The sequence below is a fragment of the Chelonoidis abingdonii genome, chromosome 2, assembly GCF_003597395.2.
Source record: "Chelonoidis abingdonii isolate Lonesome George chromosome 2, CheloAbing_2.0, whole genome shotgun sequence".
Classification (NCBI taxonomy): domain Eukaryota; kingdom Metazoa; phylum Chordata; order Testudines; family Testudinidae; genus Chelonoidis; species Chelonoidis abingdonii.
Genome location: NC_133770.1, coordinates 82,614,762 through 82,633,497, shown reverse-complemented (window position 1 = coordinate 82,633,497; position 18,736 = coordinate 82,614,762). Strand labels below are relative to the sequence as shown.

The following is an 18,736-nucleotide window of genomic DNA, read 5'->3' as shown; positions in this document are numbered from 1 at the left end:
CTCCTAACATGGGGCAATGTCTACACAATGCAGTCCAGTACTAGGTACTGTGCAACATAATGTGTCTTTATCTTTGTATAAAGAGCAAAAAGTATTTTGTCAAGGAATGTTACCAGGTTAAAAATCTTCTTGAAACAAACACTTTAATATCTCAGATGATTAAAACTGGAAATATTTATTCTGGTTTAATTTTCAGTTTTTCATCTCTCTGCCTTTGACAACAAAAATCTCAGTTTCACTTTTAGTGTCTCAGTGCTGTTTGAACTGAAAACACTGCAGGGAAATGATTATTTTTGTTGCGATGGCAAGTTACGGAAACTTTTTTATTGCTCTCAGGTTTTTTGTCTTCTTGTCACAAGATCTCATTTAGATTCAAGTTTGACTTGAAAATGTCCTTCAAATAAAATATTATTCATCCATAATCTTTCATTATTAATGCTCTACAATGCCATATTTTGTACAATTTGGATTTTTATAGTGCTCGTTATAGTATGAGGTGAGGGCCTGATCCCGCTCACCTCACACATGCAAGCCCAGATTCAATAGCCCAAGTCTATTCAGCAAAGTATCTCAGCACAGGCTTACTCAGTACAATGACATTCCATGATTGTCACTCTTGTGTGTCACTCTGAAGCCTAGAATGTCTGTATACTCAGTGTGAAGAGATGAAAACAACTACAGGCATGACTGAAAAGCTCCTTTTGTTTATACTACCACCAGGTTCAATCATCACTGAGATTGGTAGTCTGCTATCATTCAATTTTGAAGTTCTCAGCCATTTTTGGCCTTTTTCTTTTTTTTTTAAAAAACACACATATGACTTTATGGATTACACTGAGGCAACAGCATGGGCTTTCATCATGGTTCTCATGAATGGGACTAGTTCTTCAGTGGGACTTGTGCAGCCTACGCGCTGCTGAACTAGGACCCACAAGTAGTACCACTGAAGTCACTGAGATTAATTGCATGAGTAAGGCAAGTAGGATTTGTCCTTTATCCTATATGCTATAACAAATTTAAAATAAATATTGGACTCCCTCTGCAAATATTTTAGAAGGCAGGAAAGCTCCCACATTAGTCCTACTGTAGATATGGGAAATTAACCTACCTGTGGACCTGGTGTTCCTCGTCGACCTTTTACTCCCTGACACAAGACAAGATAGATGTTTGTTAGACATCTATTAGACCCCAGTTATATCTCTCAGTTAAATGACAAACAGTAGAGAAGCTGTGGCAACTATGTCAATTTTTTTTCCAGATAATTTGAGGTTCATACAATGCATACTACATGCTCAAGTTACTGTACATGCTAGAATGGTGACCGAGAGCAAAGCAAATGCAAAAGTCATTATGGATATGTCAGGATATTACTTTGCTATCCCTTTTGCTTAATGTTCACAGGCTTCAGTCCTGCTGTGCCAAGAGAAGGACTAAAACATTCATGCCCTGTCTGCCCTGGCAAAACAGATGTGTTAATAGAATTGGTTTTGGCAGTAGAGCTTAAAAGACATTTCCCACCAAGCAGTGGGAAAGGTTCCCACCTTTTTCATCTGTTCTTATCGATAACTGCCTATGACAGAGTGCTAGGCAAGAAAGGCCAAGTCAGCACTCTGTTCACAGCCGTTCCAATCAAGCAAGGCAGAATGGAGCTGATTAAGCAGAACTGTGCCTAATTTGTGGGTAAGGAAGGGCAGAAGGCTAATTAAGCCCTTAGGCAGAGCCTGCAAATAGATACAGGAAGCAAGTGGAAAGGGGAAAGCAGGCAGAAAGAGAGATTGTGTTCCCCTACTTGTTACAAGAGATGTATGTATTATGAAGGTCGTGGGAATCCATTTGTAAATAAACTGCACAAGGTGTTGGACCAGCACAAGGATCTCCAAGTAGTTTGTAGACTGGGACAGAGGCAGGAGCCTGGTGGCCCCACTACACTGCCACACCAGAAGAAAGAGTATGTTAAAGAAATTCTGCAAAGATAAGGATTTGCATTTTCTTTGGAAGGAGAAAAAAGAAGAGTTGGGGGACAGCAAGAGTTGGGGGACAGAAACTGGGCAGTATTGCAGTAGGTTCCAAATTTGAAAGAAATGAGGAAGCTATTTTGTCTCTGATAATCAGACAGTTGTGTTGGGTAGTCCTATTCCGGAGAAGAGAGTTTGCCTGGAATCAGAGGCTACTGTTAGTGTTAATTTTTTCAGGGCAGTCTATCAGAGATTTATTTACCTCATCTTCCTACGGTGAACGGAGGCTGACAGAGTGATCGATCAAGATTAAATTTATGGACTGAGATCATTCTTTCTACCCTGGATTAATTTCAAGCATTTCCTTTGCATATTTAGTCTCCTTGTCTATATGGGTTCTTACTGTGGTTCTCGAAGAACCTGGTGACCCCGGTAAGCCCTTTGGTCCTCTTTCACCCTGGAAATGAGAAATTTAATTTCATGTTATATCTCAATTGTCACTCAAATTCCAAACATTTTATATTTTTCCAGATTATTAAACCATCTAGTCATGAACAGTGGACATGCAAACCAATGGGAAAAATTATTTTCATAACACTTGGGCACACAACCTCTGTAACTGCTTACCCCTGTCAGAATTAAGAACTGAAACATAGTATTTTAATTCCACGACTTCATCTATGCAACACTGTCAAATAATGTCAAAGAAATGCCATTGTGTTACGGTACATTTCAGAAAGTACCATCAAAATAATCACTGATGTTGCCCTCAAATAATATTTGTCTGGAAGGTGCTGCATGTTTCTCATTACAGTTACCATTCTGTTTTGTGTATCAACATTGATCTCCAGCATACTGTGCAGATAATCCAAGTCTTGTAGTGGTGCTCCACAACTGCTCTACAGTGAAATCAATAGAAGTTCAGGGAGGCTTGGCACTGCGTAGTATTAGGCGCGTAAATAGCTCTCGGTACTTTCCCTATACACACACTTTGGAAGATTTTCTGTGGAAGTTCATTAATTAACAACAACACTACTAATAATAATAAGTATGTCAGTCACCAATGACAGTAGGTCTGATTATTCCTCATATAGTCACATCTTAGTTATTTTTCATCTCTTTAAAAAATTTAAGACCACTTCCAAAGCTGGACCGCAGAGTGCAGATTCATGGATCTCAAATCACCCATGAGGCTAGAATCAGAGAGCCATAGAAATGTAGGACTGGAAGGGACTTCAGCAGATCATCAAACCCAGCCCCCTGTGCTGAGGCAGGACAAAGTAAACCTAGACCATCCATGACAGGTAGCCTCCAGTGATGCGGATTCCACAACCTCCCTTGGAAGCCTATCACAGAGCTTAACTGCCTTTACAGGTGGAAAGTTTTTCCTGCTATCCGACCTAAACCTTCCTTGCTACAGATTAAGCCCATTATTTCATGTCCTACGTTCAGCAGACCTGGAGAACAACTGATGGTCATCCTGTTTACAACAGCCCTTAATATATTTGAAGACTTATCAAGTCCCTCTCTGAGTCTTCTTTTCTCAAGACTAAATATGTCCAGGTTGTTTAACCTTCTCTTGTAGGTCAGGTTTTCAGAACCTTTCACCATTTTTGTTGTTCTCATCTGGACTCCCTCCAATTCATCCACATCTTTCTACCTAGAACCGGATACAGTACTTGAGTTGAGGCCTCACCAAGACCAAGTAGAAAGGAACAATTACCTCCAGTGTCTTGCATACAACCCTCTTGTAAATACATCCCAGCATATTAGCCTTTTTTGTAGCTGCATCACATTGTTGATTCATGATCAATTTGTGATCCATTATAACCCCAGAACCTTTTCAACAGTATTTCTATCTAGCCAGTTATTCCCTCTTTTATAGTGGTGCATTTGACTTCTCCTTCCTAAGTGTGGTACTTTGCACTTGTCTTTATTGAATGTCATCTGGTTGATTTCAGATGTATTGTGTGGTATAAAATTAGGAATGATAGAATTGTCATACTACATTTAACAGTCTTGGTTATCAATGGATTAATTTTAATTTGCTCTATATAGCTATATTTTAAAAGGATCGTAGGTTAGTATTTGAAACAATGTACTGTAAACAAAGTCACATATTTCTAAATAGTTACCTGGCTTCCTTGTTCTCCTTTTGAACCTTTTGACCCTGCTATGTCATTGTCCAATCCAGGGTCACCCTAAAAAAAGACAGAAAGTTAAGTACATTTATTTCCCACGGGAGCTGATGGTGCTTAATATCTCACAGTAGATGCTCAGCACCTTTCAGCATTGGGCCCTGAAAAAAGCATGGGAAAACACGGATGGAGTTAACCATTTGTTATGTCTAACAAAGATTAATCGCCTATCAGCCTTTATGCAATATTGATAAAATATTTGTAGTTTTTGTTTTTATGAAATCGCAGTGTTGTGAAACTTCACAGAATCTATGATACGCTGTGTAGACAAAAGGGACATTAAGAGTCATTATTCTACTCTCAAGACTAGACAGAATTCCCACTCAAAGCAGTGGAAGTCCTGTGTGGGCACTGCAGCTCAAAGGGAACATATGGCACTAAGTCTTGGTGGTGGGGCAAACTTTAACCACAAGTGCACCCTTAAAAAAAACAAACATGAAAAAATCCCCAGTATTAGAAATGTCACAGGTGACACTGCACTCTTTGAACACACTGGAAGTACAGTGCAGCACTGCTGCCTTCTCCTGGTATTTTCTCCTCCTCACCAACTACAACATCTGTCCTTTTATAGTGATTTCCACAGCAATGTTGCTCGGTCAGGCCTTCGTCACACCAGACAGAATGCATTTTCATTCCCTACTGATTTGATGATGTCACTCCCCCTACTGGCTCGCCATCCACTTTGGCATCATAGAATTCTGCATCTCCATATTTATTCAGGCTTGTCAATGTGTCCTACCCTCACCTCATCCCACTAATGTCCTCAATCTTGTTTGCTCATCTGTCAGCTTCTCACATAAACCACCTCAGTGCCTTTTTCCATGAAGCCCCTATGCAACCTCAATGAGACCATCAGGCAGCCTTCTACCTTGTTCTGCTTTCACCCTTAAAGTCCCACTTTTGCCAAGCTGTTTACAGTGCATCTAACTGACTTGAATTTAAAAAGACATCCCTATTTGCTGTTTCCTTTCTCATTCCCCTAACTTCTGCCTGCCAGTCTGCCTCTATCCTCTGACTGTGAGCTCCTTGGAGCAGGGACCATCCCTATTAGAATGTCCGAGAAGTCCTTAGCAAATTGTGGGTGCTACTATAAACTAATAGTAATAATTATAACAATGACAAACAACTGATTGGAATTATGAGAGAAATGCATTATCTTCGGCTGAATCCACAGAGTCTGGGGAGCTAATTCAAGATATGAACGAACAGGAAATACAAGGTATTTGTAATATTTTTCCTCCTTTTCTCATATTCTATTTGTGATGGCTGCATTCCTAATTTATACCTAGCCCAGCAATGCTATACCTGACCAATAAGTACAACAATGATTAGCAGCTAGGGCTACAGCATTTCATGACATATGACACCTTTCAGTGAAGTCAGACTCTCACAAGCTGGCCTGTGGACTATGACAGGTCATGCCCTGAGGGTATGCCACTCAAGAAGCAGAATGAGAGCTCTTTTAATTCCCTGAGAGGCATGTTACCATAAACATAGGAAAACACTGCAGTCCCTTTTCACACATCATGTAATTTCCATTCACCAATGTTCTCCTAAATATTATGTTCTGAAACAGAGGAATATTCTGTTGTATTTAAAAAAAAAACAAACCCTCATCCTGAGCTGTACTTTTTTCTTCTGTTTTATAAGTAATCATTCAACAGTACAAGATCACCCTCCAAAGGCTAAATTCTACAATGGTCCTGATTCAAAAAAATACCAGCACACAGAAGGAATAGTGGTAAGTGCTCCCCACTCCCATTTACTTTCAATGGGAACTGATGGCACTTCGTATGTCACAGTGGATGCTCAACACCCTTCAGCTCTGGCCCCCGAAAGAAGAATAGAAAAGACTGCAAGATTTAGCCCTATGTCATGCTTGACAAAGATTAAATAGCCTATCAGCCTTTATACGGTGCTTATCATCATGGTATCTTTGCTTAGGGCAATACCAGCACATACTGGTGTAGGAATAAGCATAATTCATTCACTAGGAGATGGATACAAAGTCCCCACACGGAGAGAATCATAAATCCACAGGATCTCCCATAGTATTAGATTTTTCTTGTAGCTCTCTCAGGCAACTGACAGATCTGTATAGCCACATGTAGACAAATTTGTTGTCTTGAGATTAGGCATTTAAGGAGGGTCATGTGCACTTTCTATTCCAGAAAGTTTAGCATATGGAATATCTTGGGCTCATGAAATGTTCCAGATGTACTAGTCTCAGCTAAGGAATGTGAAAATAATTATTGTGAAAGGCTAAGAACTGCTAGGTTTATCTATTTTCCTCATCGTTGGGATTACAGTGCAATAGTCATGCACATCTGTCCTGGCACACCTTTGAAAGAATATCATATCCCCATGCACATCTGAACAGAGGCTTCTACTTCCTGCAAGTTTATTCACTTTCTAGTGCACCATAAATGAGGTTCCAAGATTAGATTCACATCCTTAATGTTGTAATCCTAAGAGCACCCCAATGCCAAGGGGCCCTGTGGTATAGAACTAAGAGTCAGTTGGCGTGGCCAGCTCTCTACACCTCACACACAATATTTATCTAAAAGGTATCTTGTAATGTATCATTTGAAAACACCATGCTGGTGATTACTTACATTTCACAGTGATAGTAATAACGCTGTATGTGAAATTATGCATACTCTCTGATATTACGTTTTAGAATTAGGAAACAGACCAACAAAGCAAAACAAGTTTTTTTCCAGACAAAGAAGAACGGCCAATTCATCTTGGACTCAATTGCAAATCAAGACAGGTGTGGCCAAGAACGGGCTAATCATTTGCATGAAGGATCCCAGGAAGATCATTTGGGCTTCCTGACTTTGAAAACAAAGATAAATATTGAGGATATAAGCAACTGCTGAAGACTTTGGGAAATCCATCACCTAGGGGACAAAGGGGAGCAGCACCCTTTGAGTTCATGAAAGGTGGATCCCCTTGGCCCACGAGGCAAGAGTAGCAGGAAACTGACTACAGGGGAGAAACCTGCTTAGTGATTACAATGATTTCAACTTGCTGAAATTAAGTTGTAGTCATTAGAAAGGAGGTTTTGTTTTGTCTTACTTATTATCACTTAAAGCTCTGTTCTTTGCTAATCAGCTTATTCTTGTTTTATTACAAAACCATCTCAGCACTCTGTATTAAACTGAAGGATAAAATCCCTCAGCCAAACTACCAGGCTGGTATGTGTTCTGCTCTTTGGAGGCAGCAAACTTGATACTTGTGTGAGGATCCAGTGAGAGGGGCTGGACATTGCAGGGGAGACTCAGGACTGGAAGGGCTGTTGGCGTCACACTGCAAGGAGTAACCAAGCTGATGGCAGCCAGGGTGAGGACACTATGCTGTGAGCAGGCTACTGGTGCCAGGGCTCTGAGCCAAAGCTGCACAGCACAGAAGCACCCAGGGTGACACAACCCCTCCCTCCCTTACCGCTCTGGGTGAACCCCATGGAGTCATACAGTATAAAATAGAACAGATTTGCACCTAGGAAAACTTACACGATCTCCTCGAAAGCCCTCCTCACCACGATCACCAGGGAGTCCTCTTGGCCCTGGACTGCCCTGAAATCATAAAATGGCTGAGTGAGAATCTGAACAATCATTTTCCTGCTGATGTTAACAAAACAAGAGACAGGAACAAGTCCCAACATTTTAATACAGGTTTTGAAACTCCCCAGGTTCAGGGTTGTTTGCATCCAGGATTTTGTTTAATCTATTATCAAGTCACCGGCCTTCACAGAATACAGTTCCAGACTGTGGAGTTTATTCGGAACACCAACTTTGGATGAGCTTGGCTCTTAAGTTGGTTCAGGCTCACATGTAAACAAAACAGCAACAAGTTCTCTGAATTTTCTTTTGGCACAAAGGAAAAAAACTTAACTGCAGTTTATTAAACTTAAAGCAATTACTACAGCTGTAATTAACCATGTCCAGTAAATAGGTTCTAAAAAAGGATGATCTTCCGCTGCCAGATTTCCCAGCATTAATGTTTGCATGAGAAAATACATTTCAATTTTATGCTTGAAACTTATTCAAAATGGAAAAAAAAGTTACCATCTGCTAATTATGTTTATTTCAGAACACAAGAATCATCATATTGGGTCAGACCAATGGTCCATCTAGCCTTGTATCCCGTCTGACAGTGGCTAGTACCAGTGATTCACGGACAGTGTACAGAACAGGGTAGCTGGAGTGATCCACCCAGTCTTTCACTAGTCAAAGGTTTAGGGTTACTCTGAGCATGGGGTTGCACCCTGACTATCTTGGCTAATAGCCATTGATTGACCTATCCTCCACTAACTTATCCAGTTCTTTTTTGAACCCAGTTATATTTGTGGCCATCACAACTTCCGACAGCAATGAGTTTCATGGATTAATTGTGCATTGTGTGAAAATGTATGGTCTCTTGTTTATATTAAACTTGCTGCCTATTAATTTCATCTTAGGACTCCTGATTTTTGTATTGTATGAAAGAGTAAATGACACTTCTCTTATTCACTTTTTCCACACAATTCATGTTTTTATAGACCTCTATTACATCCCCCTTAGTTGTTTCTTTTCTAAACTGAGCAGTGCTAGTCTCTTCGGTTTCTCCTTATATGAAGGCCATTCCATACCCTTAATCATCTTTGTTGGCCTTCTCTGAATCTTTTCTAGCTCCACTCTACCCTTTTTGAGAAGGGGGTGACCAGAACTGGACATAGGATTCAAAGGAGGAGGGTGCACCATAGGTTTAGATAATGGCATTATAATATTTTCAGACTTTTTTTTTTAAAACTTTCCTGATAGCCTTTTTGACCACTGCTGCACAATGAGCTGAAGTTTTCAGAGAACTATCCAGGGTGATTCCAAGATCTCTTTCTTGAGTAGTAACAATTAATTTGGAACTCATCATCGTATATATGTAGTTGCAATTATTTTTTCCAATGTGCATTACTTTGTGCATATCAGTCTTGAATTTCATCTGCCATTTTGTTGCCCAAACACGCAGTGTTGTGAGATCCCCTGGTAGTAACTCTAATAATTTAGCAAGTGCCTTCCGAGTAAGTAAGGCCTTCGTCAATCTACATGTCATGGACCAGCTACTGTAATCTTTATTCACCATGAGTTGTACCTTAATCCAATTAGTCCCATTGGATTAACTTGCAGAGTAAAGTAATTAATTTAAGAGTAGCAGAATCTGTTCCTCAACAAGCACAGTCCAGAATCTGTTTTTTTTTAAACCCAGTTTTGCTTTTATAATTATGTTTACTGAGTTACACAAGCCCCCCCAACATTTTATACCATTAAATACTTTTGCTTTTCAGCTAATCAGTCTAAGTGAGAGATCCAGCCAATGGAAGATCTATCAAGCTTGTGTTTAACACAATGTCACACACACCGAGGTGCTTGATAAATAAATAAATAAAAATAATAAAACTGCATTCAGAGGTCTGTAAAAATCAGCATTTTGCATTAGCTGTATGCTCTGCATGTTATCGGTTTCCCTAAAAACAGTGAGTACCCTCTTCAGTTAACCATAGTGAACTCTCAGAACTAGCCTGAGGTGAAACTATATTCAGCTGATCAAATCTTGACATTGCTTTCAGCCGACTAACATTCAGTTCCAGAGGGACCCACTTGCAGAGAACCCCATGTAAGAAGGGATTGAACTGGGGACACAGCCACTGATGTATAAGTTTATGTAGCTCCATTAGCCCAAATCCTGCACAGTGAGAAATGGAAAGCTGGCCACATTAATCAGTGTACACTCTATAGTAGCGAGTGCAGCCCAGCTGTGTAGGCAGCTGAGCCAGTTGCAGGGGAGGGTTCTATTTCTCAGCCCTGTGACATGCTTTGCCTGGTTCGAAACTTATTTTTTATATCCTTTTACAAAAGCCATGTTGACTCTACCACAACAGATCACTAGGTGCCTAATAATTCTGTTCTTTACTATAGTTTCAACCAAGTTGCCTGGTACTGAAGTTAGGCTTACTGGCCTGTAATTGCCAGCATCGCCTCTGGAGCCTTTCTTAAAAAATAAATAAAATTAAAAAATTGGCATTGCATTAGATACCCTCCAGTCATCTGGTCCTGCATGTGGAGATGTAGTAGGAGTGGAGAAGGGGAGGAATAGGGGCTTGGTGCTGTAATGAGTGGTGGACGGTAGGGCAGGCAGGGGATGTTGGGGACTCAGGTGAGGAAGGCATGGCATGCTCCAGCTATGCCAGAGCACCCAACTCTCCTGCAGCCCCAGCTTTACCAGGGCACCCTAACCCCTGTGTACTCTACAGCTCACGCAATGCACCCAACCCCTGGAGCCCCAGCTCTGCCACTGCACACCATCCCCCCACACTCCCCCGCCCAAAGTCTTTGGAAGAAAAATCAGACACGCAAAAGCTTCCTGGGCAGTGAGGGGGAAAGCAGGGGGCAAAACAGTGGGAAATTAGGGGGTGAGGAGTTTGGAGCTGCAGCAAGGGAGGGGTTTTATGGAGAGGGGAATAAACTGGAATGGAGGGGGAAGAGGCTGGGGTCTCAGCTGAGGAAGGCTTGGGGGATGAATGGATCAGGCAGTAGGCAAGGGGATGTGAGGGTGTGTGGCAGGGAACTAGGGGACAATAGGAGCAGCTGCACTCGTCAGCCCCACATTCTCCACCTATCTGTATGCCCAGGGCTGGAGGGCTCTTACCCCTCTAGGGGAGATCTAAGCCCCCCTCCCTGCACCCCTTATGATCTGGAATTTAAATGCCATGCCCCTCTGGGTGTCTGAGCCCCTCTTGCTGCCCCCTCCATGTGTGCCAGGATCTGAGGGCCCTGTACTAATTATAAGGGTTGGATCTTCCCTCCCTCCAGCATCATGTAAGCCAGGTTGTGGGGGGGATGTTGCCCTTTTAGAAGTGAATGAGTGCTCTTTCCTGCACCCCACATGAACCAGGACCTGGGCAAGTCCTGCCCCTTTGACTGGGGAGCTGAGAAGAAGTCTACTTCATGAATATCACAGGCTGGAAAGCACTCAGGAGGGGGATGGGAACACCCACTAAAATGAACGGAGCCATTGACACACACAACTGTTTCAGGTGGCAGTCACCTCCATGACGTGTTCCAATTTAGTCAAGAACTTCACACTGAGGCCTGGTCTACACTACCCATTTAAACTGATTTTAGCAGCGTTAAACTGATTTAACACTGCACCCGTCTACACAACGAGCCCTTTATATCGATATAAAGGGCTCTTTAAACCGGTTTATGTACTCCTCCCCGACGAGAGGAGTAGCACTGAAATCGGTATTACAGTATCGGATTGGGGTTAGTGTGGCCGCAAATCGACAGTATTGGCCTCCGGGCAGTATCCCATAGTGCACCATTGTGACCGCTCTGGACAGCAATCTGAACTTGGACGCACTGGCCAGGTAGACAGAAAAAGCCCCGTGAACTTTCATCCTGTTTGCCCAGCATGGAGTCTGATCAGCACGCCGGTGCGATGCAGTCCCAAAATCCCAAAAAACATCCAGCATAACCTCGGAATCTGATCTGATCGCTTATGGGGAACAAATCTCTATCAACGCTCCTTCTACAGAAGACAAAATGAGAAAGCATTTGAAAAAACATACCTTTCTATCAACCTGATACAATCCACAGCAGCTGCTGTTACCAAGCGGTAGAAAGCAAAGAATAATGATGCTATGGTATTGCACAGTATTACCATGACACTCCACGCTATCCCACAGTCCCTGCAGTCTCCGAAAAGCATTTGCATTCTTGGCTGAGCTCCCAATGCCTGTAGGGTCAAACACATTGTCTGGGGTGTTTCAGGGTATATGTCATCAATTTACCCCTTCCCCCCCGTGAAAGAAAAGGGAAAAAAATCTTTTCTTGACTTTTTTATATGTCACCATATGTCTACTGCATGCTGCTGGTAGACGCGGTGCTCGGGAAATGAATAGCAGCAACCTCTCCCCTTCCCTCCCCGGTGGCAGACGGTACCATACAAAAGGACTGATAGCTGTCATCATCCTGTGAGTGCTCCTGCCCAACCTCAGGTGAGGTTGGCCAGGGGCATCTGGGTAAAAATAGGAATGACTCCCGGTCATTCCTGGCAGATGGTACAGAACGGCTGGTAACCGTCCTCATCATAGCAACTGGGGGCTGAGTTCCATCAGCTCCCCCCACTTTCAAGTCTAAAGAAAAGATTCTGTACTGCCTGAACTATCATAGCAGTGGGATGCTGGGCTCCTCTCCCCCTCACCGTTTAATGTCCTGCCTGGACTATCACAGCAGCTGGAGACTCCTCCCCCTCATTTTATCTCACTAAAAACTCAGTGTTTCTTATTCCTGCACTCTTTATTACTTCATCACACAAATGGGGGGACACTGCTATGGTAGCCCAGGAAGGTTGGGGGAGAAGGGAAGCAACGAGTGGGGTTGTTGCAGGGACACCCCCTAGAATGGCACGCAGCTCATCATTTCTGTGGGATCTGACACAGAGCGGCTATGCTCTCTGCTTCTCTGATACACTGGTTGTCTAGTACACTTGCCCCATATTCTAGGCAGGACTGACTATTTAGATACAACATAAAGGAGGGAATGAACTGGGCGGTCATTCCTATTTTTGTCTTTGTGCCCCCGGCTGACCTCAGTGAAGGTCAGCCAGGAGCACCCATGACAGCAGCAGACAGTACAGAACGACTGATAACCATTATCTCATCACCAATTTACAATGGCACAGTAGACGGTACAGAACGACTGGTAGCCATCTCTGCTACGTTGCAAAGGCAAATGAATGCTGCTGTGTAGCGCTGCAGTACCGCCTCTGTCAGCAGCATCCAGTACATATATGGTGACAGTGACAAAAGGCAAAATGGGCTCCATGGTTGCCATGCTATGGCGTCTGCCAGGGCAATCCAGGGGAAAAGGGAGCGAAATGATTGTCTGCCGTTGCTTTCACAGAGGAAGGAATGAGTGACGACATTTACCCAGAATCACTCGCGACACTGTTTTTGCACCATCATGCATTGGACTCTCAACCCAGAATTCCAATGGGCGGGGGAGACTGCGGGAACTATGGGATAGCTACCCAGAGTGCAATGCTCCAGAAATCGATGCTAGCCTTGGTACATGGATACACACCACCGAATTATTGTGCTCTGTGCGGCCGTGTGCCCTCGACTTTATACAATCTGTTTTACAAAACCGGTTTATGTAAAATTGGAATAATCCTGTAGTGTAGACGTACCATCAGATGACTAGGCCACTTCACACCTTTCAGAGCCTCCTATGCTGCAGAGGGATGTGCAGGAGAGCCCTTTCCCGCCATCATCCCACTACCCTTGTTTAAAGCTGAGGCTTCTAAGTGCTCTGAAGTCTGAATGTTCGCATGGATAATCTTGTATTTTGCTAGGACTTGTGGGAGTGACCCACGTTTGGAGCCATTTGAGCCGGACAGGCGTCAGTGTTTTTGGCGCCCTAGGCTCACGGCCATTTCGCTGCCCCACGCGCTGGTCCTGCGGCTCCGGTGGACCGTCCGCAGGAACGCCTGCAGCAGGTCCACCAGAGCCGCCTGCCGCCCGCCCCCCCCAGCAAAATGCCACCCCCCAATAATCCTGGCACCCTAGGCAATTGCCTAGGTCGCCTAAATGGAAGCACCGGCTCTGCATTTGAGCCTGGGGTTCTGGAGGTATATGCCCTGAAGAAAACAGCCATTTTCTCAAAGTTTCTAGGTGGATTGTTTTTATGCAGAGCTAGAGATCAAACTATTGCTGTGATGCAGGTCAAAATGGTCTCCATTGGTCAGTTTTTACCCAAAGTAGTGCATGGCCCCATTAAGTCTTTGGGGGACCCAAATTGTGAATGGTATTTATGAACACGTTCACTTCTTCACTTGCACAGATATGCAGCATGGAAGGATTAAAGCTGTTAATGAAAAAACTGTGAGAGGGTTTCTATGCAGCCATTTTATGGTTGCTTGGGTAGTCTGAGGGCATGTGCTAATGCTCTGGTGAGCACCCTGTCACCAATAAGGCTTACTGTGAACACAACATAATAATCAGCAGTCTATCTAACCAAATTGTGTTATATTGGATGGGGAGAAGATGGAAGCAGAGGACTGTGTAGGTGAAGTGGGAGGGAGAGAGGAAGAGGTTGCATTTGCAGATGGGCTGGATAATGAGGATGGGTGGTAGCCAAACCTTGGATTGATTGCTTGGGAAAAAAAAATCTGTATTTCACTAGCCAGTGGGGTGCCGGTGGCCACTTCCTCATCTTAGGTCAGAATACCGTGGTGTTTTCAAAGACAGACCGTGCAGAGCTTTGAAACTCACAGCACAGGTTCCTAGACCACTGAGGGAAGAGAAATATACATGCACTGCCATGGTTGCCAACATTGGATTCTGGGCAATACCTAGATCACAAGGTTGCAGGAGTTTGTTGTATAGCAAGGAGTACATCACATCATGAGGATTGCCAACTAATTGCAGAACCCGGTATTTACAACTGCCCAGATGACTACTAACCTCATTTTTTCCTGATTAAAAAAAACAAACTAGGAAATTAAACAGCAAAAAACTCCATTAATGCAGAGTTAATGAGGGTGAATGGGTTGTAAAAGGAGGTGGACTATCAGGCTGGCAGAATGAAGCTGTGTGTGTTAATGGGGCACAATGCTGACTAAAGTTGCCCATGCAAGCCCAACTCTGCAGTTCCTTCTTTTCAGACGTTTAAGTTCTGCTCAGCTCAACACTCTTCAAGAGATGACATCCCACCAAATAACCTTAACTCTGCATTAAATGTAGTTTTTAATCACTAAATATAGATCAATTCTGCCCCTAAAAGGGAGTTTTTTGGTGTCAAGAAATGATATTTTCAGATTCTTCATTTGTTCTAACACCTCTGAAGTAGAAACACTTTGTATGGAACAACTTTACAATGCAAATTGTCAAGCAAAACAATATCTTAGAGATTAAGAAGAGATGGATCACCCGATTTCTAATGCAACATGGATTATGACTATAGTGTTCTGATGCCAGTTCTAATAAGCTGAAATACATCAGTAAATTTGTGGTATCTGTAGTAAGATGAGGCCCTGAAACACAAACCCTTATCAGAGGCCCAATATGAGGCCTAAGGCCTGAACTAAAATAATGGTCAAGACTTTGGTTGACAGTTTAATTTTGCTTTATGTTAGCGACACCTTGACCATTACTTCAGTTCAGGCCTTAGGCCTCATACCAGGCCTCTGATAAGCGTTTATGTTTCAGGGCCTCATCTTACTATAGTGTCAAACCATTTCCCCTCTCCAGGTATTTAAAGTTCTTTTCACTAGGACAGCCTCCTGAGATACCTATCTGATTGCTCTCAAATAAGAGATAAAAATCATTACCATGTAGCCTGGGTCACCCTTTTCTCCCGTCTTTCCTGGATACCCAAGTGATCCCTTAATGAAAAGAAAAAGTAGTAATGTTTTCATGTTTAAAAAAATATTCATTGATGTCAACAGAAAATGAGAAGAAAAACTATTTACCTGCTCTCCATTAATTCCATCAATCCCGTTGTCCCCATCGCCTCCCTGAGGTAGCAAAAGTGACAGGGATTATATAAGACCCAGTGATCTAAATGACCAGTATGTGCTCTCAGTCCAGCAACGATGGTGTCCATGTGAATCACTGTAGCTGATCATGAAAGCCAAAGCAATCCACAGATTTTAAAATATGCAAATGAACACTTAATATCTCATTTCTTACATCTGCCCTAAGTACAACAGTAAAATAGACACTATGTCCAATCCTCAAAACAGGCTAAAAGGGATTAAAACCCCCACAGTTCACTCACTGAAGTCCCTGGCTATCATGGACTTTAACAGGAGCAGAATGAGGCCCTAAAATAATGCATCTGAGCATTTATTTTCCTTTGATGGTCCAGGCTATTGGTCAGCTTTAAGGGTCCAGATAGACCTCCAGAGCTAAAGTGACCACTAAAATGAATGAGGGGGGAAGAGACCAACGTGAATAGTATTTGCCAATACAAAGACCAGTAAGATAAATACAAGTTGAAAGTCAAAATGGTACCCGACTTTTGTGTCATTCCAGTACATTTCTTTTTCTTTATGTCACATGGAAGCCTTAACAGGGACATGTATTTTGTTTTTAATGACTCTTGTTTTTTTCTTGACTGTAAAACTGGTGTCTTAAAACACAAGCAATACATAATCACCCTGCATAATTGCTAATAGGGTGCTGGCACCATGTGGCAATGGTCACGTCATATTATATTTTCAGTAACATGAATATTTCTATAATTCAAGGTAAGTGTGATGCTGTATGGATTATGTGGGAACACTATGATATTGTTGATACCAATATAAAATGCAAGGAATCTGACCAGACATGATGTGTGAGGTTTCTGCATATTTATTACGATTTGCCAAGTATGATAATCTTATTTATATGTTTGTAACACCTTTGTATCATAAGTTATAGATATGAAGGCATCTCTCTATTTCCAAACGTGCTGCTTTTATGGGTGACACCCCCAGACAGACTGGCATCAGCACTGCCTAGCCTGTTTGATGGCCCATCAACGGCCATTGCCTGGCCAATGACTGTACAATGAACCCAATGTACAATGGCCGCCAATTCCTGCCAGCAGGGGTCTCAGCCGCCGGCTCCGCTCAGCCCGCTACCAGCCTAGGGTTCCCTTCACCCAGGCTGGCAGCAGGCTGAGCAGGGCCAGCAGCTGGGATCTCGGCATGCCATTAAAAATTGGCTCGTGTGCCACCATCGGCACGTGTGCCATAGGTTGCTGACCTCTGCACTAAAAGATTGGCTGGCAGCATGGTATTTCAGGTAAGATCCAAACCTATACTGACCCGATAACATGGCTGGCCCTTTGGGGTCAGGGAAACATTTTGTACATGTGAGCAAGTTTTAAAATAACTCACTAGACTGGACCTCGGTGCTGAATGGGAGCCAGAGAACTGGAATGAAATGAAGGGGGGTTCTTGATAACCAGTGAGGGAGGATCAGAAGCACAGTTTGTGACTGGCTGGTGAGTTTACTTCAGTGTTAACCACCAGTCTTTGGGAGAATCTGTTCTTTTTGCAGCCTGCCCTGACTTTGGCATTTCCAGTGAGGGCTACCTTAGGCACCAGGGGTCACATTAAGTTTTTACTATCTTACTGCAGAAAGCAGAAGTGAATCCCTAAGCTCTGAATTAAACACAAAAAGAATTTGCAGAGTGATGAATCCAAGAATCACTTAGCATCTGCTCTGTTCTCTTGGGAGTCAACAAAACTACTCCTGGGTAAAGACCACAGGATTGAACCTTTGAAGATCTTTGGGATGAGCCTGATGCTGTTTAAACTTAAGGATACTCACACAGGAAGATGAATTAAGACAACGTGTCTATATGAAGGTGAGGGTATACCTTTTCATTTCTCCCTCCTCCTTTAATGCACTTTCATTTCTTATTTATGCTTTCAGCCATCTCACCTGATTTGTAGTCAAATCAACACAAAGTTTTTCAGAAAATAAGTGTATCGGTACTGTACCTTTTTACCAGGCATTCCTTGGTATCCCTGAAAAGAATAACAAATATTTTTTTAAATGAGGTAAACGAAAAATAAATGCAAAGACATTTTGCTGAGTTAAAATAATGTCAGTAGATTCTTACTTTAGGACCTTTACTACCATCACATCCTTTATTCCCTTGCTCTCCCATTGGTCCAGGCAGTCCTCTTGAACCCTGAAAGAGAGAGAACGAAAAACACATCTTAGTATATCCTGTCTAGTAAATGAAATATGAAGTTTGTAAGGAGAGTGATCATGTGTTTGATCAGGGGATGACTATACTCATGAGATGATGTAATACTAGAAAGGGAGCGTGTATGTTAATGAATATGGTAAATCTCTGAGAAAGCCCCCGCATAAGCTACATGTTTCAGAAGCCTGAGCAGACTCAGATTGAGCTAAGCGCTTGTGCAGTTAAAGCTGCTGCAGTTTCTCTCCAGAGTGCTTACAAAATATTACAAGCTTCTGGTTGTTATATATGTATTTACACTTGGTATGAAACTTTTATATAATCACTGTGGATAATGCAATAAAAAGTACTGAATTGAAAAAGGAAATTGCCAATTAATGTTGCTCATCTCCACTATAGATAGCGGTGGGGCACTTTCCTTCATTCTCCTGTTAATACTACTCTACTTAGGGAGTTCCTTCTGTTGGGGAAGAGAAGGTGCAGCGAGAGCAGAGGGCCAGAGGAGGAAGAGGGTGTTGCTGCAATGAAGGCCTAGGCCCAGTGGGCAAGAAAAATGATCAATCCGTGTTTTTTTCAGTGAGTACAGTCCAAAGGCCGAATTCTGCTCTCAGTTACATGGGAGTGTGGTGCAGTGCAGAAGCTATGCTGGATCTGCATCCTTGTGGGACTATCTAAGGGGAGATGAGGGCAGAGCCTACTCCCTTTGCTCCACCTGAGCATTGCAAAGCAAGTGGGCCTGTGAATCTGCTCCATAGTATCTTAACCTCAAATGAGACAAATTACAGTCTAACTTGCTTTTTATCAAGTGTTAGAACAGTTTCTTTGGTGTACTTCTCAT

At 42.7% G+C, this 18,736-nt stretch overlaps 1 protein-coding gene across 1 annotated transcript in view; it reads right to left on the bottom strand.

Moving 5' to 3' along the window:
- The window catches only part of COL6A6 (collagen type VI alpha 6 chain), a 111,291-nt gene that overhangs the window by 41,312 nt on the left and 51,243 nt on the right, over positions 1 to 18,736 (bottom strand). Inside the window, exons 14-21 of the mRNA XM_075062498.1 lie at positions 17,812 to 17,883; positions 17,690 to 17,716; positions 15,665 to 15,709; positions 15,524 to 15,577; positions 7,669 to 7,731; positions 4,091 to 4,156; positions 2,359 to 2,412; positions 1,109 to 1,144 (exon numbers count right to left, since the gene is read on the bottom strand). Coding sequence (XP_074918599.1) covers positions 1,109 to 1,144; positions 2,359 to 2,412; positions 4,091 to 4,156; positions 7,669 to 7,731; positions 15,524 to 15,577; positions 15,665 to 15,709; positions 17,690 to 17,716; positions 17,812 to 17,883 — 417 coding nt within the window. The remainder of the gene's footprint in view (positions 1 to 1,108; positions 1,145 to 2,358; positions 2,413 to 4,090; positions 4,157 to 7,668; positions 7,732 to 15,523; positions 15,578 to 15,664; positions 15,710 to 17,689; positions 17,717 to 17,811; positions 17,884 to 18,736) is intronic.